Genomic DNA, 26,016 nt, shown 5'->3' on the forward strand with positions numbered 1-26,016 from the left:
CTTTAAGCACCATTTTAAATGCATATAAACAACATTACACTACATTATTGTGTAATATATGATATTATTGTTATTTGCACTGATTAGCTAAACTGCATTTCATTGGCCATTTACTTGTACTCTGCACAATATCAAGGAAGCAAAACCTAAATATAAAAAATACTGCTGTTGTTTATACTCATTTAAAAATATCAATATCAAAACAGAATCTGCTTTGCACATATGGAACTATGATCGCTGTTTATATTCCATCAATAATCTCTTAAATGTGCCAAAAATATACTCGTTTTTCCTCCACAGAGGACCCTGTAAGCATATGGTCCTTTCGGAGCAGCCGTACACAAGGGCAAAGCAGCAAAAGATGTATTTGTGCAGTAGTACCTTAGTATCAATATGACGTACATGTATACATAGACGTGCCCCGGTGGGAGGAAGATAATGTGCAAAGCTTGATTCTACATAAAGCGTAAGTCAGGAAAAACAGAAACCTGGCCTGCACCACTGTGGTGACCAAACCTTAAGCCCAGGAAGCTCCCATGGAAGTACTTGAATTACATTAAGAGAACATCTATCAAGCTCGGGGTGCAGTCGGAGCCTGCCAAGAACACACAGATAACAACCCAACATCTGAAGAGTAATGGGAAAGTAATGTCTGTGTAAACACAAGGATGCTCGACAACCATACAAAGAATAATTCAAGGAATCATTTGCTTTATCTCAATTACTTGGATTAAAAACAGCAAGTGTTAATCATCTCTGAAAACAAACACACTAAGAAAAAAGTATTAATTCACCAGCCCTCACACAACACTGCAACTTCTCTGCAAATGCTGCGATTACAGCATTTAAAAAATACATATTTCAGTTTTTGGACATGACCAGATATAGGCACAAAAGGAAAAGATTGGAAACGTCCAATGACTTTCCAATTTTCCTTTTTCATGGAAAGAGCCGGATCTGGAGTTAATAAAACATGTTTATAGATTTTATCACTATACTTCCCAAATTTAACATCATTATCATTAACATTTGGGAACTCCACGATATTAGGCCTTACTGACTTAGTCTTACCATGTTAGTTAAAGATTGAAGCAAAAAAAAATTAAATTTATGGTTTTATGTTATGATACGTGCTCTGTTGCCTGCAACAGTTATCAGCAAAGACCAGGGATGGGAAAGTAGCAGAAAAGCAAATGATGAACTAGCTTTGAATTTGGTGCCAAATCTGTAAAAAATCAGATGATGTGATGGTCAAAGTTGCACCACCTTTTTGAATCGATTAAAAAATGTCATTATTATTGATTTCAAAGCTGCTCGAAGTGAAGTCATTTTTATTCTCATAAGCTTTGCAAATATAAATGTCATACAGATGAAAAGAGGAACTATGAATGGTTGTTCTCCAAAAATACAAATAAAAAGAGTTACATTTGTGTTAGTATGTGGAGCAGTTAGATAGACCAAGGGCCAGCAGTTACTAGTCAGTGGTATAGTATCAAGAATAAAATGCATTTAGAAACTTCCCCTGGTTGGCACTGAACACAAGGTCTGCTGTTCTGAGTGTTCTCGATCAGTCCATGGGTCTTCGTTCTCACATAACAGAGTCGTAGAATTCCACATTGTTTTCAGTGAGTTTTCATACTTCAAATTCAGCAAACTACAGTCCTCCACTGGCTTTCTTTGAAGAACAAATCCAGTTGAGCCAAAATTTAAAAGCCACAAAAAGAAGAACAACAAAGAAAGAAGAAATGACCTCATCCAGACACTATGACTGCCTCGCAGTCTCCGTATCAGAGTCCAGATATATGAACAAAAAAAGTAGCTACATTCATCGGCAGTGATGAAGATGGTAACGAAAAAAGCCAGAGCAGAAGGGGAATGAACCATAATTCCAGGAGGGTGGTGGGGGGGGAGAGCAGGGAGACTGTTCCATTCTCAGTGGAGTTTGGCTCTGCAGAAGGGTGAAAGAAGGATCTCTGCTTCAGACCAATTCATCCAGCTCTTTTGAGGCCTTCCAAGTCATCCAACTCCGGCGAGGCCTTCTCTTTTCTCTTCTGTCCTCCCCTCCCTCACTCTCTCACTCCCCTCTCGTCGTTCTGTCTAAGCTCAGTTAACGGTGGGCACCTGGTTGAGGCTGTACTCTTTGGCTTTCAGTCTTAGGTTTGCGATGCTGTTGGCCATGTTCATTCCCTGGGTGGAAGTGGTGTTGGCACAAGTGGGTGGGTAGTTTGCCATTGTGCTGATGGAGAGGAAATACAGAGAGCAAAAGTCAGGTTCCAGTGCTGAGAAAATAAATGTAAAACTTTACGTGGTCAGCTGAGATATTTTTAAGCAAACAGTCTCCAAATGGGAGGGACTCCAAACAATGTACAGTACAGATTAAACTATATAATGATTTAGAAATATAAAAAAAGACACATAGTAAAATGAAATGTACTTGCTTTCTGTGGGCAGCATTTTCTGTGGCATTCGCACTGGCCCTCCCTCCGACCTTGGGAACCAGCTTAAGAATATATAAATAGTTATTAATGCTTTGTATATATGTTATTAACATGTAATAATCATTGCAATATATATGCACATCAGTGCCTTATGTGTGAACTGGATCAGCAACGCCTTGTTTTACTGGCATGGTTACTGTTCATGATGGTAGCCGTGCCAGAAAACATTCCCGGTTGAGGAACACATTTGGACTGCCGGGAACCGAGGTTTTGGCCTGGACGGCCGGGTCAGCTATTCAATACAGCACTTTTAAGGGCTGAGATTACTGTAAATCAAAACCAATGTAACCAGAGTCACAGAAAATCCTGCCCAGTGGAGCTTTTCTCCTGTGTTTGTTAGCACGTATCCTATAACCCAAAGGTCATGAGGTTCAGAGGTGGATTTAATATGGTTTGTTTTCAGATTATCACCTTATGGTGAAGGGATCGCTCCCACCCCTCCTCAACTGAGAGAGAACACTGCGCAGAACTGGCAGAGTATGCAGTCAGTCTACACTGCTTTATTTTACTGTCATTTTGATTAGCGAAGCATTTCATCATAGTATTTCATATGCTCCTTTTGGTCATTCTGTTTGGCTACGAGAAATATTTTAAAAAGTGTCAAAACCATTCAGCGAGAGTAAAGGGTATGAATATCATGCTGCAGGAAACTTTGAAGACAAATATCCAGACGGGTGAAATGAGGCAAGGTGGTACAAATAAGGAGAGCGAAAGGCTGGGTTAATAATGCAGGGATGGCAGCAGGCATGAGTCAAGAGGAAATGAAAGCAAAACATAGCGGGTACCTGGGGGCATGCTGGGATTGAGGGGGCCATGAGAGCAGGGGGTACACGCTGGGGGTAAATGCTGCTGGAAGGTTATCAGGGTTACCTGTATGGGGTGGCGCTGCCCCATGATAGGTAGTCGTTGGGCCGGGGGGCAGGGCGGGGGACGATGGGCTGCTCGACCGCTGTTACGTCTCCTGAGTAGGATTTGAGCAGTGAGGCATTCTTGCTGGCCAGCATGGCCCGCTCGTTACGGCGAAACTTCGCCCGTCGGTTCTGGAACCAAACCTATGAGGGACACAGCACGAAACAGAATATTTCTGTTATGAGAATCTGTGGTCAAAAAATGCCTTTTAGTATAAAAACTGTCCATTGTGTTGAGGTAAATTCTTTGTCTTCCTTTTCATTTAGTTCTTGCTCTTTCACTGCAGTTCTAATACATCTCTGATAATTACACTGATGAACGTGAAATTTGACAGACAATCTAAGGCACACAAGATTCAGTGCATCAGAAGTGGTGAAGGACTGCATATATCTTTTAAATGATAAAGTGCTATAAAATAATAAACAAAATATTTCTTCTCTCAAAAAAACCATGCAGAAAATAACATGGAGTGTTTCCATCATGTGTCCTGTTTGAAATTGTTGGAAAGGGTTTCCATGCAGAAATAAATGTAGCATGTGTTTGATTATTGTGATTATTATGCACACATATGAGAAAGGCACAAGCAAATAAAAACAGCTCAGCATGTCTGCATTTCACCATGTATTTGTCAAGGAGGGTCAGGAATTGGAAAAATGGTGTCATTTTCATTTAGATGAAGAGCTGTGTAAAACTTAAAAACAGTTAAGCCCTTAAATGGCCAGGGCCCAAATGCAGGCCTAAAGTTTTATTACACACTTCTATAATCTAGGATTGCATTGAGGTCCCTGTAGTTACTGAATAATACGTTTTAGTATGTAATACTTCAGGGATATTAATGGGGTCACTGGACAGCAGAACTGAACAAACTGAATTAACTGAATTATATTTGACATCATGTTGAAAAGGCAGTTTGCAGATGCACTTTTGTCTAAGAGTTTTTAAGCCTGAATCCTCCATGCAGGAGTGAGAAAATAAACCCAGGTGCATCGCACAGGCCAAATGGCATCCTAGCACACACATACAGGAATCTCACATCTTTCTACAAACTTTACGCAATACAGTTATTTTGTGATGGTTAGAATTTGAGAAAATGATGATTGAAAATAGTTTTTTATATGATAACAGTATGGTTTTTTCAGCACATACTGCTTGTTGTGGTGTTAGAATAGTTGCTTTATGCTGCTTGGATCTACTTTTCTGCTATTATTAAAGGCAGACAACTGAAACCATGCTCTCCCTTCTTTACTTACTTTTATATTCACTTTGCAGTAATGTTGTATAAAAGCAATGCAACATGTGAGATCACAAAAACACTAAAACACTCAAGATATCCTGCTCTGTCTCCTGGTCTGTTGTTTAAAGAAATGCACTATATCACACTCTAAAATACACAGTACAGCATGCACTATCTACGGTGTGCTACTTTCTGCATATACAAGCACAAATGACAGACCTAGGAGTCATGAAACGCCACTCATCTTTCTCTAAACGCTGGTGGAGCCAGACTCTCCTCTTGCGAGCTCCGGCCGCAGCCGGCAGGCCTGGTGGAGGCGCAGTGTCCGGTTACGCAGTGCCTCAGGAATGAGCTCCAAGTCGCTTTTATCAAAGCCTTTCTGAATCGTTCACCCTCTCTGGGACACATTAATCACAGATGTGTTTTTGCTCGCTTTATTTCTCTCTTTTCCTCTCTCTCTCTTGCTCTCTCTTGATCTATAAACGGGCATAATCCCCATCGTTTGGTGAAAAGGGGGAAAAAAGCCTCTCATTACAACATGTGCATTCAAACTGAGCGAGAGCTCTCAGCCGAGCATTTTCAGGACGCCAGCAAGGTCCACACACAAATCACAGATGCTCTGAAGTGCATCTATAGCAGTCTCTTCTAGACTGAGTAGAACATCTGGGTTAAATGTCCTCCAAAAGAGTGACAGATGTTCCTAATTAAGTTATTTAATGGCGTGGTATACAATGGGGTATCACAGACAAGTGCGATCAGAACTGGATATGCAGAATATCTCCTGGTTGAGCAGAACCCAAGGTGTCTTCCATAATTATCCATTGGCGGAGTGGTGTATCCAGGGGCCAGACCTGGTGTCACACACTGAGAAACCAGAGAAACCGTCTAACCATACACTTTGGATGTCTTTCCCACAGGTCAGACAAAATCTACATCGTGAAAAGCTGAGCTCGTTTGTATCAGACATCTCGATCCTGACTTAGGCCTGCATTTTTTTAACTTTTCGTATCATATCAGTATCACCACATGGCTAATTTCCAGCTCTCGTGGCTAGATTTGAGACATTTGATGCATTTGGGCTGTAGGCCTACCTGCACTCTGGCCTCTGTGAGGTTGACCCTGCGGGCCAAGTCCTCTCGAACGAAAGCATCGGGGTAGTGCGTCCTCTCGAACACTCGCTCCAGCGCCTGCAGCTGGCTGCTGTTGAACGTGGTCCTGTTCCGCCTCTGCTTGCGCTTCTTCTTCTCCTCTGAGTTCAGCTGTTCATCTGTCCACACCGTCACATACAATATGCACATTAGCAGTGTTCTCTGACTGCAAATAACACTGTTAGAAGCCGCTTCTGTCAACCAAATATCTAATAAATAACATTCCAAAGGTAGGCCAGTCATGCAGTGTGATAAAATCAGTAAGCCCTCAAACCTCAGGCTTGTTACTTGGTTATGAGTCTTAAGATTCATTATTCAGGAACTATTCACTGTTAGGAATGGAGCAAATTAGAGTACGAGAGGTTAAAGTGAATGAAGAATATAAGAACTATTTATTAGGCCTTTATCTTCAGATCTCTTGTAGAACAAGAAACTGCTTCGAGGCAATAGCGCTGACTGTTTGAGGCCTTTGAGCCCGTGTTTAGTTTTTGTACAGGTAGGCATATAAAGTCTAGCCTGCTGACATATTAAACCTTAATGGGACTCTTACTCATTAGAGGATTAGCCTATAAATGTTTACTGTGCTGACGGGACGTTTTACTGTCTCTGACGACTGAGGAAGTTGAAATTAGAAATATGAAGTAAATGACTTCAAGGCACCAGCTGTAAAGGCACTGTAGGCTATCGGATATAAGCAGTCTAATGCTAACTGTGAGCTTCAGACCGAAACTCATCTGGGAACCTCAGACATCCTCAATATTGTTCGGATAAACTTATTATATTTCAGTCCTAAATACAAAATGAAAAGGTAACATTTTAAAAGAGCTGATCATATATTTTTTTGACAAAGCTTACTTGATTAATATATAACTGATTTGATCATGTCGCTGTTTTGTCGGAACAAAATCACATCTCCATTTTTGACTTTTTCCGTTTTTGACATGATTTGAAAGTACCTGTTGTCCTTCACATTATGCGCAAATTGCATGATGAATGGACCAAAAGAAACTGCCCAAAATGACCTGGAAAAAATTCTGGTTCCATTGACTTCCATTAAAAGTAAAGTAGTTTTTTCCTTCTCCTGTAAAGTTACCATTTTGGAGGCTTTCTTCTGACAACAGTGCTGTATAACACTGTCTTTATAAAAAGCTTTTAATTATCCATTCATTAGCATGAGTGATCAGTTTAACTGTCTGTGATGTGATTTGGGACATGGCCTGTATTTACAGTGTATGAGCTGCGATGTGTTTTGTACCGCAGGCACTCAAACGCCTTTTCACTTCACAGGGTAGTTTAATTAGGAGAGGCGCGATTAGCAGAGCAGAAAAATATTCAACGCTACGCAGCTGCCATTGGTCACAGCGCTATTAACGCTCGCTTTTCATTGGCTGTTCTCTCGGCGCTAATTAGAATAAATCCACTCTACCAGGATCATCTGCAACACTTAGGTCCCGCAAATACAACACAAACGATGTGTCTAATCTAATAACCAGCTGCGTTGCTCTTTTATATGAAACGCTTTTAATGCATATTTTATATATTTATGTTTTCGCTGATTGTGAAGGCAGAGCCGTGTTCAGACAGGTCGTTAAGAACCAGCAGCTCGAATAAAACGTGCGGATTGTCCGTGTGAACGCGCGGTCTGCGCTGTTCTGCCATAAACCGGAGTCTACAGAATTAACCGGGCTGGACAGATTAAGCCTGCCCTCAGTCAAGGTCATGGAAAAGTAATGTATGGCTGTTCACCTCGTCACCTCACATCTCCAAAACAATGACTTTACAGGAGAAGGAAAAAACCTGCTTTATTTTGAATGGAAGTCAATGGAACCAGACGCTTTCCCAAGCCGTTTTGGGCCGTTTCTTTTGGTCCATTCATCACGCAATTTACACGCAATGTAAAGGGCGATAGGCATTTTCAAATGACGTCAAAAAAAGACAAAAAATGGAGATACTTCCTTCCGACAGAAGCGAAATGATTTTAGTAAATAATGTTATCCAGATTTTACTAAATAAATAAATAAGTAAATAAATAAATAAATGTCTTTCGTTTGATATGTAACGATTTATGCATTTCAACCGCAGTATCTTACACACACACACACACACACACACACACACACATATATATAAATATATATAAAACGCACAAATAACACACAATGTTTTATATGTATATATATATTATTAACACAGGCCTACTAGAGTAATATTTTGTCCGCACTGTAAGAACAGATGTGACTGGGCACAGCAGTGCGTTCAGTTAGAGACGAAAGCATGTTGAGTTCGTTTAAACACAAGCTGTGCTGAAATATTTCAGCGCCCTCTTCACACGGTTTGCGTTACTTTTAACAGAGAATGACTCAGAGTCACACGAGTGAGTGCGTTGCTATTAAACACACAGCGTTTCTGAGCGAAAACCGCCTTTACATTCATCTCTGTGAGCTGCGAGCGCTCTTCATGAAGGGAAAACAGGGTACTGACACACACACACACACACACACACACACACACACACACGCAGTGTCTTATAATCCGACTGGTTATATCGCTCTTCGCTCCTGGTCATTTAGGCCGCGCTGCTTTCAAGCTATTCACTAAATAAAAAGATATCAAAGAAAAAAAAGCGGCACGATCCACAAAGTCCTACAAGAATTATACACAACTCACAGACACAGAACCGCAGGCGAGACCAATAGGCTCATTTTATTAAACTGGAAAAAAACCTGAGATACAATCAAATAAAATCAGAAAAACTGGATTCGGGTTTTGAAATAAAGCCACAGCCCCAACGCGGTAAACGACGCGCTTTCTCCGCCTCACACAACCACAGATCTCCGCTCAGAGGGCTCAGGTGGGCTGTTCATGGTGGTCTGATGGGCTGAATTCGTCGCAGATTTCCCGCGCTGTGCCGTCAGCTCATTCGCACCTTCATCCTCCTCTTCACGATTCGCTTCTGTTCACGAACTCGCGGGTCCAGTTCTGAGCGCTGGACTCCCGGGCGCTGCGGGCTTCAGGTCAGAGCGGACATTGAGGAGCTCTTGTTTCGGCTGATGCTCCCAGTGAGTGTAAACGGACTAACTGCGCTTTAAAACGAGTTTATGCCGAATTGAACAGGAGTTGTGTTCATACGCGCTGTCCGAATTAACCAAACGATCTGGTGTTTTATTTTAAGATGCGAGCCTTAAAGTCTCTAACATGTCACTTAACTCAGGACTAACTCAAGATAGCACGAGACGACGCAGGGACAAGCCACGGTTCGGTCAGTTGTGCTCGGACTGATAAACAGCCAGCTTTTAAAGCTTCATCACTTCACTGCCCAGCGGTCCCAAACACAGAAGACACGGGGCTGAGAAACTTCTGTGTCATCCACACCGCTAGAAACGAAGCTTCTGCGCAGGTACATGTTTTTCGTGCAAACACCGTAACAGCCGGTTTCCAGTGTATTTGTACCTTTTCATAACCGAATGCTTTAAAACAGAAGAGCGAAATAAAAGTCCCGGGGCGAGACGCGGTGCGGGGGCAGTGCAGCTCAGAACACGCAGTTTCAGTGCATGATGGTACAGATATGTCCCCAGATATGTCCCCCGACTAAACGTACTGAGATGGACGCGACCACCCCAGTGACAAGAGGGGCCCAGAGACCTTTATTTCTGCATATTACTCGACATTAGGAGGTCGCGTTGAATTGGATGGGGGGCGAAAAACCCACCAAAGCCCCTCACCGTGGTGGCCACCTCAACGGACTTTTATCGACGACCAGCCTGCGCTTCATTCACGTGTGAAAACATCCGCGCGCTGAACTGACCACACTCAGAAAAAAGGGGCATTGAACTGTCACTGAGGTGGTCGCCTCAAGGGTCTTCGGTATCTTCGGTTAGACGGCAAACCTGCGCTGTAATCCGCTGAGATGTTAGCTGCGCTGCTTTATTTCACTGCGCTGCTCTGTTTGGTTATTAAAAAGCGTTTCTGACAGACGCGCTTCTCCTGCTTCTCCCAGTGCGACCAGTGTGTGTGTGTGTGTGTAAGTGTGCGTGTGTGCCCTTAGGTGGGCGGCTGTGAAGCCCCTGGTCACTCACTCTCGTGCTGCGCCGTGTCGCTGCCGCTGGTCAGTCCGGGCGACTCCAACATGGCCCGGCCCGCGTCCCCCGCGCTCTCCTCGGCCTGAGGGCCCACCATGTCCGCCGCCTCCTCCAGGTCCAGCAGGTGGCTCACCGAGAAGTTCTTCTTGGCCTGCAGGCTGTCCGTCTCCAGTCGTCTGTCCATTACAGGGGCATAGCTGGAGGTCATGACAGCGAGCAGGACGCCGGCTGGGAGGGGGAATCGAGCCGAGCCGGGGGTCCTCGCGCACGTACAGCCCAAACGAAAACACTCTCTCACGCACGCCGACCAGCTCGCGCAGAAGTGCGTGTGTCAGAGGTGGGCGCAAGCGGTGGTCCGAAAGTGTGCTCGCTGGGCTGGAGTCCGCTGTAGAGTCCGCTCCGCTTCAGCGCTGCGCTGCTCCTCACACTGAGCACAGAGAGGGAGAGAGAGAGGGAGAGAGGGAGAGAGAGAGAGAGAGAGAGAGAGAGAGAGGGAGAGAGAGAGAGGAAAAGAAGCTGAAGCGTCGTCCGAAAGCTCGCGCAGGAGGGCGAGCGCGGGCCTGCAGCTGTGCTGACGCGCGCGAACTCAAAAAGTAGCACACACGAGTGCGCGCGCGCTCTCACAAACGCTCTCACAGGGACTTCAAACGAGGCGTTCGGTCGCGCGCAGGAGAGAGAGAGAGCTAATAGGCGCGCGGCATTTACGTGGCACAAACAGAGTCTGTGTCTCTGACGTTGAACAGAGCAGACTGCCCTCCTCTCTCTCCCTCTTTCCCTCTCTCCCTCTTTCTCTCTCTCTCTCTCTCTCTCTCTCTCTCTCTCTCTCTCTCTCTCTCTCTCTCTCTTGCCCTCCTCTCTCTCTCGCTCTCTCTCTCTCTCTCTCTGTCTCTCTCTCTCTCTCTCTCTCTCTTGCCCTCCTCTCTCTGTCTCTCTCTCTTTCTCTCTCTCTCCCTCTCTCTTCTTTCTCTCTCTCTCTCTCTCTCTCTCTCTCTCTCTCTCTCTCCCTGTCTCTTTCTCCCTCTCTCTCTCTCTCTCTCTCTCTCTCTCTCTCTCTCTCTCTCCCTCTCTTTCCCTCTCTCCCTCTTTCTCTCTCTCTCTCTGTCTCTCTCTCTTGCCCTCCTCTCTCTGTCTCTCTTTCTCTCTCTCCCCCTCCCTCCTCTTTCTCTCTCTCTCTCTCTCTCTCTCTCTCTCTCTCTCTCTCTCACTCTCTCACTCTCTCTCTCTTGCCCTCCTCTCTCTGTCTCTCTCTCTTTCTCTCTCTCTCTCCCTCCCTCCTCTTTCTCTCTCTCTCTCTCTCTCTCTCTCTGTCTCTCTCTCATTAGGCGCAGTGATGAGCAGTGACAGATCAGAAGGCGAAATAATAGTAGCATCTTAATAAAGTCATTTCATACGTTTTATTTATTTAAATTGGCTCTGCTCAGCGTTTCTTCAGGAGTCGAGGGCACTAATATGGGGTTTGTCCTTCTTACTTACCAGGAAGGCTTTACAGATGTTGGAACATTTGTGAGAATTTGATTGCATTCATCCACAAGAGCGTTAGTGAGGTCACATAGTGATGTTGGATGATTAGCTCTGGATCTGGAGCTCAGTGCTGGGGAGCTTCAGCCGATCATTAACATTGTTCTGCTGTGTAGCTTGACCGATATCAAAGAATAGCCAACAGACAACACCGTGATCTTACGCCTGTGGCAGTGTTTCTGAGAGGGTCTGCTCCGGGACAGCCCCTCTGATAGATTCTGTCACAAATGCACACTCCTGCCAACATGCACCCGTTAGCTTCCATCAGAACTACACAGACAGCTCTGACTCCTCTTTATCTCCCTCTTCTTCATAATACAGCGCATTTCAAATTCTGTACAACCTGCAGTTTGATATATTCATGATTTATAACGCCGAGGCACCACTGAGGCACAGAATAGAGGGCACAGGTACAGCTTTCCTTCATCAAGATACAAGCAATTTAAATGTATCCTCAGAGGTTTAACGCTAAGGTCTTTCTCTCCAGCGGGGATGCACATATTTAATGCAAACTTAACTATATATATATATATATATATATATATATATATATATATATATATATATATATATATATATATGAAAATTCAAGTAATGAAATATCGCTGCTGTCAGAACAAAACAGTGTATCTCCACTTTTGTCCTTTTTCAGCTTTTGAAATAATTTGAAAGCACTTGTGGTTCTACATATTGTGTGTAATTGTAAAATTGTAAATTTATGAATTTCGTGATGAATGGACCAAGAGAAATGATCCAAAATTACCTGGAAAAACGAAAAACGTCTGGTTCCACTGACTTACATTAAACGTAAGGTAGGATTTTTCCTTCTCCTGTAAAGTTACCATTTTGGAGATGAAGGTTTTTTGATCCGACAACAGCGATATATATATATATATATAAAATGCTTATTTTTTATGTTCCCTCAGTAAAGGTACTGAAGACGTACTCTTAGGTGTAGCACCCCCTGTGACAGTTAATAAGTATAAGGGGTTTAGAAACGGTTTCAAATCAGTTTATTAATATTACATATTAGTAATTAGGTAATAAGTAGTTAAAAATCATCAATAAGCGGTTACAACACATAAATAAAGAGGGCAGCAGTGACGTGCTGTTTGGCTAATAGTGAATCCACACTCATTTACAGTGTTAAGGCTCAGATCTAACAGGACACTTATCTTCCTCTCCATCAGTCATTAAACCTGTCAGCTTCGTCAGATTTTCATATTGATCAGACACTGAAGTGGCCCGTCTGATCTGCCCGTACAAATGACGGTGGTATAACAACTGAACCAGGTTTATTCAACTCAGACACCGCACTGATTGAAAGAATCGTTCGTTTAAAGCATTTATTTGGGTTGAATAAATCGAGTTAATTTACTTGATGTCATTTTTAATAGGTAGATCTGACGAGCCACTTTTACAGTGCAGCTCATTTTTGCTGCTTTTATTAATGTGTTATAACAGTTTATTAATGATTTCAAGGTGTTGATAACCAGGAACGAATAAATTGTAATTAATAAATAAATAAATTGATAATTTTTCCTCTTGGGTGTCTGTATTTTTTATACCGAGGGCAATTTAAGACCCTAGTTAAGCCACTGCGAGTAAATGGAACCGATTCTCTTTTATTGCAGGTATTTTCAACAACGCATTAGCGCAGCACGCGCAGCAGCAGATCAGCTGATTAACACACAGAGGCGTCGCCCTTTCTAGCCGTCCAACAGCGCGAGACATGAGACTAGGTCAGTCTTCTGACCAGAGAGAGTCGGTGCGGATTGACGGGCTCAGTGTTTGTGTGTGTACGTGCGTGTGTGTGTGTTTGTGTGTGTGTGTGCATGTATATGTGTGTGTGTATGTGTATCTGTGTGCATGTGTGTGTGTGTGTGTATGTGTGTCTGCGTGTGTGTGTGTATCTGTGTGCATGTATGTGTGTGTGTGTGATTGTATGTGTGTGTGTGTGTGTTTATGTGTGTGTGTGTGTGTGTGTATCTGTGTGTGTGTGTATGTCTGTGTATCTGTGTGCATGTATGTGTGTGTGTGTGTGTGTGTGTTTATGTGTATGTGTGTATGTGTGTGTGTGTGTGTATGTGTGTGTGTGTGTGTGTATCTGTGTGTATGTGTGTGTGTGTGTGTGTGTGTATGTGTGTGTGTGTGTATGTCTGTGTATCTGTGTGCATGTATGTGTGTGTGTGTGTGTGTTTATGTGTGTGTGTGTATGTGTGTGTGTGTGTGTATGTGTGTGTGTGTGTGTGTATCTGTGTGTATGTGTGTGTGTGTTCAGGTATGGGGGGATCAGAGCGCTGCAGTCTGAGCTGCTCTCGGCTCTCCGGCCCGCAGATCTGGGAAAAGAACACTTGATGCCATCAAAGAGAAACGGATTGAAACCAGATGTGCTGCTTTCGTTCTTTCCATGTATTTAATTAAGCCGCCGTTGGGACGGAGTCGACTCTCTCTCCCTCTCTCTCTCTCTCTCTCTCTCTCTCTCTCTCTCCCTCTCTCCCTCTCTCCCTCTCTCCGTCTCTCTTTTTTCATCATTATTTTCTCTCTGCACGCTCCCTCCTCCGCGCGGGCCTCTCCAGCTCCAGCATGGTTGAGTCTGCGGAGCTGAAGTCTGAAGTGCTGCTGGTGGTTTTTTCTCAGACTGAGCTCTAAAGCCCGCAGACAGCGAAGCCTCCTCAGCTCTGGGAGATGTTGCAGCGTCACAGCAACGGGCCAGCATAATTGGTAAAGAGGTAAAAATGAGCTCATTGGATGAACATTAACATGACGGGAAACGACGCGAGGGGAAAAAACTAATCAGCAAAAATGTACAGACTGAAAGCGCTTAATGACACAAACTGCAGAAAAAATGTCTGAAATTCACAGAAAAGTCTGTTAAACAGCGACTTTAAAACTGTGGAGAGAAAAAGGAGAAAATACTGTTTCCAAAGCATCAAAACACTGTAAACAGCGAACAGAGCGAGCATGTGATTTTCATACATTTGTACAAATATAAAAGGAGCTGTATGAAAATACGATCTACACTGTTACTTCTCAGCTTTACTCGCCCAAACTGGCACCTATACAGACTTCACTTGTAGGTCAGTCGCTCTACAAAAAATAAAAAATGAGAAAAAAACTACATGCCAGTAATATTTCATCTCTGAAGAGCGATTTGTTAGTTTGGTAATTATTTTATAAAATAATAAAATAAAAAAAATAAATAATAAAATAATAAAAATTTTATTATTTTTTTTATCTTAATAAAAAAAGCCATTTGATGAAGCGACCCTTACATTTTCAGTGCTGCTCAGCTAAACTGCTGGTTAAGTGAACATTTTTATAGAAATAAATCAAACTATTCAGGCGTGGTGAATTGTATTATAGCATTTTCTCTTTAAGGTGCATTTATTTTTGCCAATCACAGCTGCCAGTATTTCACAGTCAATTGTCTGTATTTACAGAAAAATACTTCTGCACAAAAATAATGTTTTTATAGTGTATCTCTGGCAACCACAGCTGCCAGGGGTTTACTGTAAATTCCACCAGACAGCAATACGCCGTCTTTAATGATAATACTGTAAAAAGAAAAGATCAGCAAATGTCTGGACTTCAACCCACAGCAGTGCATTTACTGTAAATAAACAGAATGTCTGTTACCGTAAAACATACAGGATAACATACGCTGCCATGTTTTTACAGTAAAGTCCTGGCAGTTTTTTACAGTGTTGGTTTGGGATGATTTTTGATGCTGAGGTCAACAATGAACTCGATTATGTGTTAAAAATGTTTGGATTCAGCAAAGCTGTAATTATATACTACACAGACGGCTTTGACTCAGAAAAGTACACACTGCATTATAAAACAGGACCATGTGCTACACTGAGCTATAAACAATACAGAGGGTCTGTCTGCCTCATATCAAACCTCAAACAACATAAAAACAATAATCTGCCTCAAAAAAACCTCAAACAACATAAAAACAATAATCTGCCTCAAAAAATACTCAAACAAAATAAAAACAATAATCTGCCTCTAATAAAACATCAAACAAAAAACTACACTGCCTCAAATAAAACCTCAAACAACATAAAAACAATAATCTGCCTAAAAAAAAACTCAAACAACATAAAACAATAATCTGCCTCAAATAAAACATCAAACAAAAAACTACACTGCCTCAAATAAAACCTCAAACAAAATAAAAACAATAATCTGCCTCAAAAAAAACCTCAAACAAAATAAAAACAATAATCTGCCTCAAAAACCCTCAAACAAAATAAAAACAATCTGCCTCAAAAAAAGTCAAACAAAATAAAAACAATCTGCCTCAAAAAAAGTCAAACAAAATAAAAACAATCTGTCTCAAAAAACCCTCAAACAAAATAAAAACAATCTGCCTCAAATAAAACCTCAAACAACACAAAAACAATAATCTGCCTCAAATAAAACATCAAACAAAAAAACAGCACTGCCTCAAATAAAACCTCAAACAACATAAAACAATAAACTGCCTCAAATAAAACATCAAACAAAAAACTACACTGACTCAAATAAAACCTCAAACTAAATAAAACAATAATCTGCCTCAAAAAACCCTCAAACAAAATAAAAACAATCTGTCTCAAAACCCCTCAAACAAAATAAAAACAATCTGCCTCAAAAAACCCTCAAACAGAATAAAAACAATCTGCCTCAAATAAAACATCAAACAAAAAACAACACTGCCTCAAATAAAACCTCAAACAACATAAAACAATAATCTGCCTCAAATAAAACATCAAACAAAAAACTACACTGCCTCAAATAAAACCTCAAACAACATAAAACAATAATCTGCCTCAAATAAAACATCAAACAAAAAACTACACTGCCTCAAATAAAACCTCAAACAACATAAAACAATAATCTGCCTCTAATAAAACATCAAACAAAAAACTGCACTGCCTCAAATAAAACCTCAAACAACATAAAAACAATAATCTGCCTCAAATAAAACATCAAACAAAAAACTGCACTGCCTCAAATAAAACCTCAAACAACATAAAAACAATAATCTGCCTCAAACAAAACATCAAACAAAAAACTACACTGCCTCAAATAAAACCTCAAACAACATAAAACAATAATCTGCCTCTAATAAAACATCAAACAAAAAACTGCACTGCCTCAAATAAAACCTCAAACAACATAAAAACAATAATCTGCCTCAAATAAAATATCAAACAAAAAACTGCACTGCCTCAAATAAAACCTCAAACAACATAAAAACAGCAATCTGCCTCAAATAAAACCTCAAACAAAATAAAAACAATAATCTGCCTCAAACAAAACATCAAACAAAAAATCTAAACTGCCTCAAATAAAATACCAAACAAAAACTACACTGCCTCAAATAAACCTCAAACAACATAAAAACAATAATCTGCCTCAAACAAAACACCAAACAAAAAATCTAAACTGCCTCAAATCAAACATCAAACAAAATATACAATCTAATTTTACTCAAATCAAACCTCAAACAAATAAAAATATCAATCTGCCTCAAATAAATTAACAAACAAAAAATCTAACCTGCCTCAAATAAAACATCAAACAAATAAACAATGTAAACTGCCTCAAATAAAACCTTAAGCAAAATTTAAAAAATCTAAACTGCCTCAAATAAAACCAAAGAAACGTTTTAATCTAAATTGCCTTAAATAAAACATCAAAGTAAAAACATCTAAACTGCATCAAATAAAACATCAAAGTAAAAAAACTAAACTGCCTCAAATAAAACATGAAAGTAAAAAAAATCTAAACTGCCTCAAATAAAACATGAAAGTAAAAAAACTAAATTGCCTCAAATAAAACTTCAAACTAAATCTTTAATATAAATGAACTCAAATAAAACATCAAACAAAATAAAAAAATCTAAACTGCCTCACATTAAACATCAAACAAAATTTTAAATATAAATTGCCTCAAATAAAACATCAAACAAAATTAAAATAAATCTAACCTGCCTCAAATTAAACATCAAACAAAATAAAAAAAAATCTAAACTGCCTCAAACAAAACATCAAACAAAATTTAAAAATTTAAACTGCCTCAAATAAAACATCAAACAAAATAAAAATCTAAAGTGCCTTAAATCAAACAAAACAAAAAGAACTGATATGCCTCAAACAAAATAAACAAAAATACATAAATAATGAAAATCTGATTTGCCTCAAATAAAGCCTCATATTAAATAATAAAAACCTGATCTGCCTCAAATAAAGCCTCATATTAAACAATAAATACCGGATCTGCCTCAAATAAAGCCTCATATTAAATAATAAAAACCTGATCTGCCTCAAATAAAGCCTCATATTAAATAATAAAAACCTGATCTGCCTCAAATAAAGCCTCATATTAAATAATAAATACCGGATCTGCCTCAAATAAAGCCTCATATTAAATAATAAATACCGGATCTGCCTCAAATAAAGCCTCATATTAAATAATAAATACCGGATCTGCCTCAAATAGAGCCTCATATTAAACAATAAATACCGGATCTGCCTCAAATAAAGCCTCATATTCAATAATAAAAACCGAATCTGCCTCAAATAGAGCCTCATATTAAATAATAAAAATCTGATATAAAGCCTCATATTAAATAATAAAAATCTGATATAAAGCCTCATATTAAATAATAAAAACCTGATATAAAGCCTCATATTAAATAATAAAAATCTGATATAAAGCCTCATATTAAATAATAAAAACCTGATATAAAGCCTCATATTAAATAATAAAAATCTGATATAAAGCCTCATATTAAATAATAAAAACCTGATATAAAGCCTCATATTAAATAATAAAAACCTGATCTGCCTCATTTCGTTTTAAAAAATAAATATTAATAAATGAATGAAATGTGTGAGACTCAGTGAACAGTGAGATGCTACTAAACACAACGCGCTGCTCTGGTTTATTTACTGCACTGAATCAGCTGCACTCTTACAGACAGACTGGACCAAACCACGCATCATTACTGTTATACAGAAAACTAACTAACAGCATCACAGCATCACAGCCTGTAACACTCCACACACACACACACGCACGCACACACGCACACACACACACACACTTTCACTGTCTGTGTCTTGTTCAGTCATTCTGAGCACATCAGGCAAACGAATGACATCACCGCGGTTTGTTTGACTGTGACGTCATTGCAAATACACTCTTTCGTTCGTTGACAGACAGAAAATTTGCAGAATGAGTTCACACAGAAGCAAACGGGTCCGTTAGACCCGAAACCGCGCTCGGCCAATCAGAGCCGAGCAGCTGAGCTCGGTGTTCCTGTGTCTTTTCACTGAACCCAGCACGGCGCTTTCACCGCTGCGGGATTATTTAACAGACAGGTCAGAAGTCGTCTTCGGACAGCTCGAGCTGCAGGTGCGCGCCTACGTCATTAGGTGCGCTCCAGCCCGGCTTCAGTTATGACGTCAGTAAAGGTGATTCAGTACACGGCGAACAGAGGATCACAGGGCTTTCATTTACTGATATTAATAAGGCGGTGTTTTATTAACTTTCATCCCCTGAAAGTGAGGTAGATTTAAACTGTGGTGTGAGAAATGAAACGACCCCTCTTCCTCTCCTCTGTCAGAGAATCACGGATTAAGTAAATATGCGCTAGTGCACCAAAACGCACCAGAGGGGAAAGACATGATTTGAAATAATGTAATTAATGTTGTTTTTCTTATTTATAATTAATAAAAACAACAAGTAAAAACAACAGCAAATACAAGAAACACATAATAATAATAATAATAAGAAGAAGAAGAAGAAGAAGAAGAAGAAGAAAAAGAAGAAGAAGAAGAAGAAGAAGAAGAAGAAGAAGAAGAAGATGAAGAAGAAGAAGAAAAAGAACAAAAACAAGAACAAGAACAAGAACAATAATAATAATAATAATGCCTCAAAGTTTGTGTTCACTATTTATAATTATGCAGCTTATTGAAGTAATGTATCTGGGTACACATGATATTTTTGAGCTAACTGAACCGATATGAACAAACAAATAACTTGTGTTTGTCTTAAAGTATTTTTAAGTTAGACAATTCAACATGTGAAGCTGGTTTAAACTTTGAAAGCTGCACAATCTACTACGTTGCATGATTTGGCGGGAGTTTAGAAGATCAGACACTTTGATGTCAGCTGGAGGCACGTACCAATCAGCTTTTGAAGTTGGCATGGTAACGCAGAGTTGTACTGCAAGGCTGAAGAATGAAACCAAAACAACCATGTAAGATGGGAGCCAATGATGGACTGCAGAGATGAGCTGAGGTCACCGCTATACTGAACTGTAAGAGTCAGGACTCTCTAACAGACCAACACACTGAACTGTAAAAGTCAGGACTCTCTAACAGACCAACACACTGAACTGTAACAGTCAGGACTCTCTAACAGAACAACAAACTGAACTGTAACAGTCAGGACTCTCTAATAGACCAACACACTGAAGTATTACAGTCAGGACTGTCTAACAGACCAACACGCTGAATTCTATCAGTCAGGACTCTCTAACAGACCAACACACTGAACTGTAACAGTCAGGACACTCTAACAGAACAACAAACTGAACTGTAACAGTCAGGACTCTCTAATAGACCAACACACTGAAGTATTACAGTCAGGACTGTCTAACAGACCAACACGCTGAATTCTATCAGTCAGGACTCTCTAACAGACCAACACACTGAACTTTAACAGTCAGGACTCTCTAACAGACCAACACACTGAACTGTAACAGTCAGGACTCTCTAACAAACCAACACACTGAACTGTAACAGTCAGGACTCACTAACAGGCTAATACACTGAACTGTAACAGTAGGACTATCTAACAGACCAAGACATTGAACTGTAACAGTCAGGACTCTCTAACAGACCAACACACTGAACTGTAACAGTCAGGACTCTCTAACAGACCAGCACACTCAACTGTAACAGTCAGGACTCTCTAACAGAACAACACACTGGATTCTATCAGTCAGGACTCTCTAATAGACCAACACACTGAACTAATACAGTCAGGACTCTCTAACAGACCAACACACTCAACTGTAACAGTCAGGACTCTCTAACAAGCCAACACATTGACCTCTATCAGTCAGGACTCTCTAATAGACCAGCACATTGAACGGTAACTGTCAGGACTCTCTAACAAACCAACAAACTGAACTATAACAGTCAGGACTCTCTAACAGAACAACACACTGAATTCTATCAGTCAGGACTCTCTATTAGACCAACACACTCAACTGTAACAGTCAGGACTCTCTGACAGATCAACACACTAAACTGTAACAGTAGGACTCTCTAACAGACCAACACACTGAAATGTAACAGTCAAGACTCACTAACAGACCAACACACTGAAATGTAACAGTCAGGACTCACTAACAGACCAACACACTGAACTTTAACAGTCAGGACTCTCTAACAGATCAACACACTGAACTGTAACAGTCAGGACTCTAACAGACCAACACACTGAACTGTAACAGTCAGGACTCTCTAACAGACCAACACACTGCACTTTAACAGTCAGGACTCTCTAACAGACCAACACACTGAACTGTAACAGTCAGGACTCTCTAACAGACCAACACACTCAATTGTAACTGTCAGGACTCTCTAACAGACCAACACCCTGAACTTTAACAGTCAGGACTCTCTAACAGACCAACACACTGAACTGTAACAGTCAGGACTCTCTAACAGACCAACACACTGAACTGTAACAGTCAAGACTCGCTAACAGACCAACACACTCAACTGTAACAGTAGGACTCTCTAACAGACCAACACACTGAACTGTAACAGTAGGACTCTCTAACAGACCAACACATTGAAATGTAACAGTCAGGACTCTCTAATAGACCAACACACTGAACTGTAACAGTCAGGACTCTCTAAAAGACCAACATACTGAACTGTAACAGTCAGGACTCTCTAACAGACCAACACACTGAAATGTAACAGTCAGGACTCTCTAACAGACCAACACACTAAACTGTAACAGTCAGGACTGTCTAACAGACCAACACGCTGAATTCTATCAGTCAGGACTCTCTAATAGACCAACACACTCAACGGTAACAGTCAGGACTCTCTAACAGACCAACACACTGAACTGTAACAGTCAGGACTCTCTAACAGACCAACACACTGTACTGTAACAGTCAGGACTCACTAACAGGCCAACACACTGAACTATAACAGTCAGGACTCTCTAACAGACCAACACACTGAACTCTATCAGTCAGGACTCTCTAACAAACCAACAAACTGAACTATAACAGTCAGGACTCTCTAACAGACCAACACACTGAACTCTATCAGTCAGGACTCTCTAATAGACCAGCACATTGAGCGGTAACTGTCAGGACTCTCTAACAAACCAACAAACTGAACTATAACAGTCAGGACTCTCTAATAGACCAGCACATTGAGCGGTAACTGTCAGGACTCTCTAACAAACCAACAAACTGAACTATAACAGTCAGGACTCTCTAACAGACCAACACACTGAAATGTAACAGTCAGGACTCTCTAACAGACCAACACACTAAACTGTAACAGTCAGTACTGTCTAACAGACCAACACGCTGAATTCTATCAGTCAGGACTCTCTAATAGACCAACACACTCAACGGTAACAGTAGGACTCTCTAACAAACCAACACACTGAACTCTATCAGTCAGGACTCTCTAACAGACCAACACACTGAACTATAACAGTCAGGACTCTCTAACAGACCAACACACTGAAATGTAACAGTCAGGACTCACTAACAGACCAACACACTGAACTCTATCAGTCAGGACTCTCTAATAGACCAACACACTGAACTGTAACAGTCAGGACTCTCTAACAGACCAACACACTGAACTGTAACAGTCAGGACTCACTAACAGGCCAACACACTGAACTCTATCAGTCAGGACTCTCTAACAGACCAACACACTGAACTGTAACAGTCAGGACTCACTAACAGGCCAACACACTGAACTCTATCAGTCAGGACTCTCTAACAGACCAACACACTGAAATGTAACAGTCAGGACTCACTAACAGACCAACACACTGAACTTTAACAGTCAGGACTCTCTAACAGACCAACACACTGTACTGTAACAGTCAGGACTCACTAACAGGCCAACACACTGAACTCTATCAGTCAGGACTCTCTAATAGACCAGCACATTGAGCGATAACTGTCAGGACTCTCTAACAAACCAACAAACTGAACTATAACAGTCAGGACTCTCTAACAGACCAACACACTCAACTGTAACAGTCAGGACTCTCTAACAAACCAACACACTGAACTGTAACAGTCAGGACTCACTAACAGGCTAATACACTGACCTCTATCAGTCAGGACTCTCTAATAGACCAGCACATTGAATGGTAACAGTCAGGACTCTCTAACAACACAACACTTAATCCAGTAATCACCATCAACTCTTGATCCCTCTTAGCTTCTGGTGTCTCTGTAAAAAATGTGCTTGTGTGAGTTTGATGTGTGTGTATGTGTGTCGGGGGGGGGGTGTTTGAGTGTGTTTTCTACATATGGTGTGGTGTGTATGTATGTGAGAGAAAGAGAGAGAGAGAGAGAGAGAGAGAGCCTGGTGTGTGTGTGTGTGTGTGTGTGTGTGTGTGTGTGTAATCAGCACGGGCCTCTTAAAGCTCCATTAGGGAAATGGAGGAGGACAGTGGAGCTGTAATCAGTGGCAGGGGGTCAGAGCAGCGAGGAGCCGTCACATTCTGACACACACACTCCTAAAACACATCAGCTCACTACACTCACTAAAATCACACATTCAACACTCACCTCAGAAACGATATTAATACTGACATCCACCAACAACCCTAAACTCCACTCACTCTCACTAATAACACACACTAACAAACTCATAAACTGCATTCAGGACTCAGGCCTTTCATTCTTGCATTGATTCAAAACCAAAGATTATAAATGATATTGTCAAATCATAGGGGGGGCATTAGTGTACATGGCATGGGTGATGTGCTCAACTGTGAAAGTCATTAATGCTGAATGATATATACATGTTTTGGCAACATGCTTCCATCCAATCAATGTCTTTCTCAGAGAAGGTCTTTGATTATTTCAGCAAGACAATGTCAAACCACATGCTGCATGTATTACAACAGCATTGCTCCATATTAAAAGAGTCTAGGTGCTAAACTGACCTGCCTGCAGTCCAGACCTGTCACCACTGAAAACATTTGCTGCATTATGAAATGAAAAATATGATAAATGAGCCCCTGAACTGTAGAGCAGCTGAAACACTATTTCAAACAAGAACGAGAAAACATTTCACTTTCGAAACTACAGCAGTGTCTCCTCAGGTCCCAAACACTTACAGAATGTTATTAAAAGAAGAGGTGATGAAACACATTAGTAAACATGCCCCCGTCCCAACTTTTTTGGAAGGTGTTGTTGGCATCAAATTCAAAATGGGCATTTATTTTTCAAAAAACAATAAAATGTCTCAGTTTCAATGTTTAATATCTTGTCTTTGTACTGTTTTGTTTTAAAAAATATAGTTTAAATGATTTGCACATTATTGCATAGATTTTGTTTTTACAATCTGCACAGGGATTTCAGATGATCCATAATCAGATACATTGTTAATAATGTACATTAACAGAGCTAAACCACAGTCACTCCTGTTTGTCAAAATAGAGAAAGAAAATCCAGTTAAAAAACCTGAATGACGTCTTAAATGTGTTTGTCTACTTTGGATATTTTTGCTTATTATTTGTATTTTTAACAGAAAATAAACAGGCTACAAACAAAATAAACTGTTGCTGTGGTTATTTTTATCATTATTATTATTATTTTTAGTAGTAGTAGTAGTAGTAGTACTAATAGTAGTAGTAGTACTAGTGGTAGTAGTAGTAGTAGAGAAGCAGTAGTAGTAGTAATAGTAGTAATAGTGGTAGTAGTAGTAGTAGTGGTAGTAGTAATAATAATAGTAGTAGTAGTGGTAGTAGTAGTAGTGGTAGTAGTAGTAGTATAGTAGTAGTAGTGGTAGTAGTAGTAGTAATAGTAGTAGTAATAATAGTAGTAGTAGTAATACTAGTAGTAGCAGTGGTGGTAGTAGTAGTAGTAATAGTAGTAGTAATGGTAATAATAATAATAGTAGTAGTAGTAGTAGTAGTAATAGTAGTAGTAGTAGTAATAGTGGTGGCAGTAGTAGTAATGGTAGTAGTAATAGTAGTAGTACTAGTGGTAGTAGTGGTAGTAGTAATAGTAGTAGCAGTAGTAATAGTAGTAGTATTAGTAGTAATAGTAGTAGTAGTAGTGGTGGTAGTAATAGTAGTAGTAATAGTAGTAGTAGTAGTAGTGGTAGTAATAATAGTAGTAGTAGTATAGTAGAAGTAATAGTAGTAGTAGTAGTGGTAGTAATAATAGTAGTAGTAGTATAGTAGTAGTAGTGGTAGTAGTAGTAGTAGTGTAGTAATAGTAGTAGTAGTAGTGGTGGTAGTAGTAGTAGTAGTAGTAGTAGTAGTAGTAATGGTAATAATAATAGTCATAGTAGTAGTAATAGTAGTAGTAGTAGTGGTAGTAGTAGTAGTAGTAGCAGTAGTAGTGATAGTAATAGTAGTAGTAATAGTAGTAGTAGTAGCAGTAGTAATAGTAGTGATAGTAATAGTAGTAGTAATAGTAGTAGTAGTAGCAGTAGTAATAGTAGTGATAGTAATAGTAGTAGTAGTAGTAATAGTAGTGATAGTAATAGTAGTAGTAATAGTAGTAGTAGTAGCAGTAGTAATAGTAGTGATAGTAATAGTAGTAGTAGTAGTAATAGTAGTGATAGTAATAGTAGTAGTAGTAGCAGTAGTAATAGTAGTGATAGTAATAGTAGTAGTAATAGTAGTGATAGTAATAGTAGTAGTAATAGTAGTAGTAGTGATAGTAATAGTAGTAGTAATAGTAGTAGTAGTAGCAGTAGTAATAGTAATAGTAGTGATAGTAATAGTAGTAGTAGTAGTATTGGTAGTAGCAATTGTAGTAATACTAATAATACTAATGCTGATAATAACATTGTTTGTTTGATGCCAAAATGTTTTCCTAGCTAATTGTTAGTGTTATTTATTTATTTGTTTGTTTTTTTGTTTGTTTATTACATTAACTGATTTGTTCACAATCAAATCAAATCTTCTACATTTTTTATTGATTGTGGACAAAAGCCTGAAGTGAAAGGGATAAACATGACAAATCAGCGCACTTGTATTGTCAGTATTATAATATGAATAAGTCGTAAAAACTCACTGTTCAGTGATGTGGGTGCAGACACGGGCCATTTGTCCGGCTCTCGCTCTGAGCGAACACTCCGGCTGAGGGAGACCCTGACTGAGGGGTCGGTGCGCTGAGCGGGGCTCAGACGTGCGGCGGGTTTAGGCCGTATTTAACCCACAGAGCTGCGTCAGAGCCGCGTTGAAATGGCATGTTTTACACTCGCCGACCTGCATGTCCGACAAACAGTCATCATAGCCTTTTTACCCCCTTCAGGAAAAGTTCATCTCGCCCTTCGTTCCCCCGCAGATCTCGGGTTACTGAGCTGAGGGGGGTTTGGGGG

The 26,016-nt window shown here is 40.2% G+C and overlaps 1 protein-coding gene across 4 annotated transcripts; it reads right to left on the bottom strand.

The window, feature by feature from the left end:
- Nucleotides 1-691: 691 nt before the first annotated feature.
- Nucleotides 692-25,799, bottom strand: prrx1b (paired related homeobox 1b). Of its 4 annotated transcripts, XM_017718468.2 has the most exons (6): nt 25,710-25,799; nt 9,866-10,295; nt 5,733-5,908; nt 3,369-3,550; nt 2,435-2,500; nt 692-2,236 (listed from the first exon to the last, which is right to left on the bottom strand). In XM_017718468.2, the coding sequence occupies exons 2-6, from the start codon at nt 10,074-10,076 to the stop codon at nt 2,104-2,106; spliced, it is 768 nt and encodes a 255-aa protein (XP_017573957.1). In that variant the 5' UTR covers nt 10,077-10,295; nt 25,710-25,799; the 3' UTR covers nt 692-2,103. The 4 variants fall into 4 exon arrangements, with proteins under 4 accessions (XP_017573957.1, XP_017573956.1, XP_017573958.1 ...); XM_017718467.2 differs by lacking the exon at nt 25,710-25,799 and having other exon boundaries at nt 9,866-10,605; XM_017718470.2 differs by lacking the exon at nt 25,710-25,799 and having other exon boundaries at nt 2,086-2,236; nt 2,439-2,500; nt 9,866-10,602.
- Nucleotides 25,800-26,016: the final 217 nt, after the last annotated feature.

Source organism: Pygocentrus nattereri, chromosome 4, assembly GCF_015220715.1.
Source record: "Pygocentrus nattereri isolate fPygNat1 chromosome 4, fPygNat1.pri, whole genome shotgun sequence".
Classification (NCBI taxonomy): domain Eukaryota; kingdom Metazoa; phylum Chordata; class Actinopteri; order Characiformes; family Serrasalmidae; genus Pygocentrus; species Pygocentrus nattereri.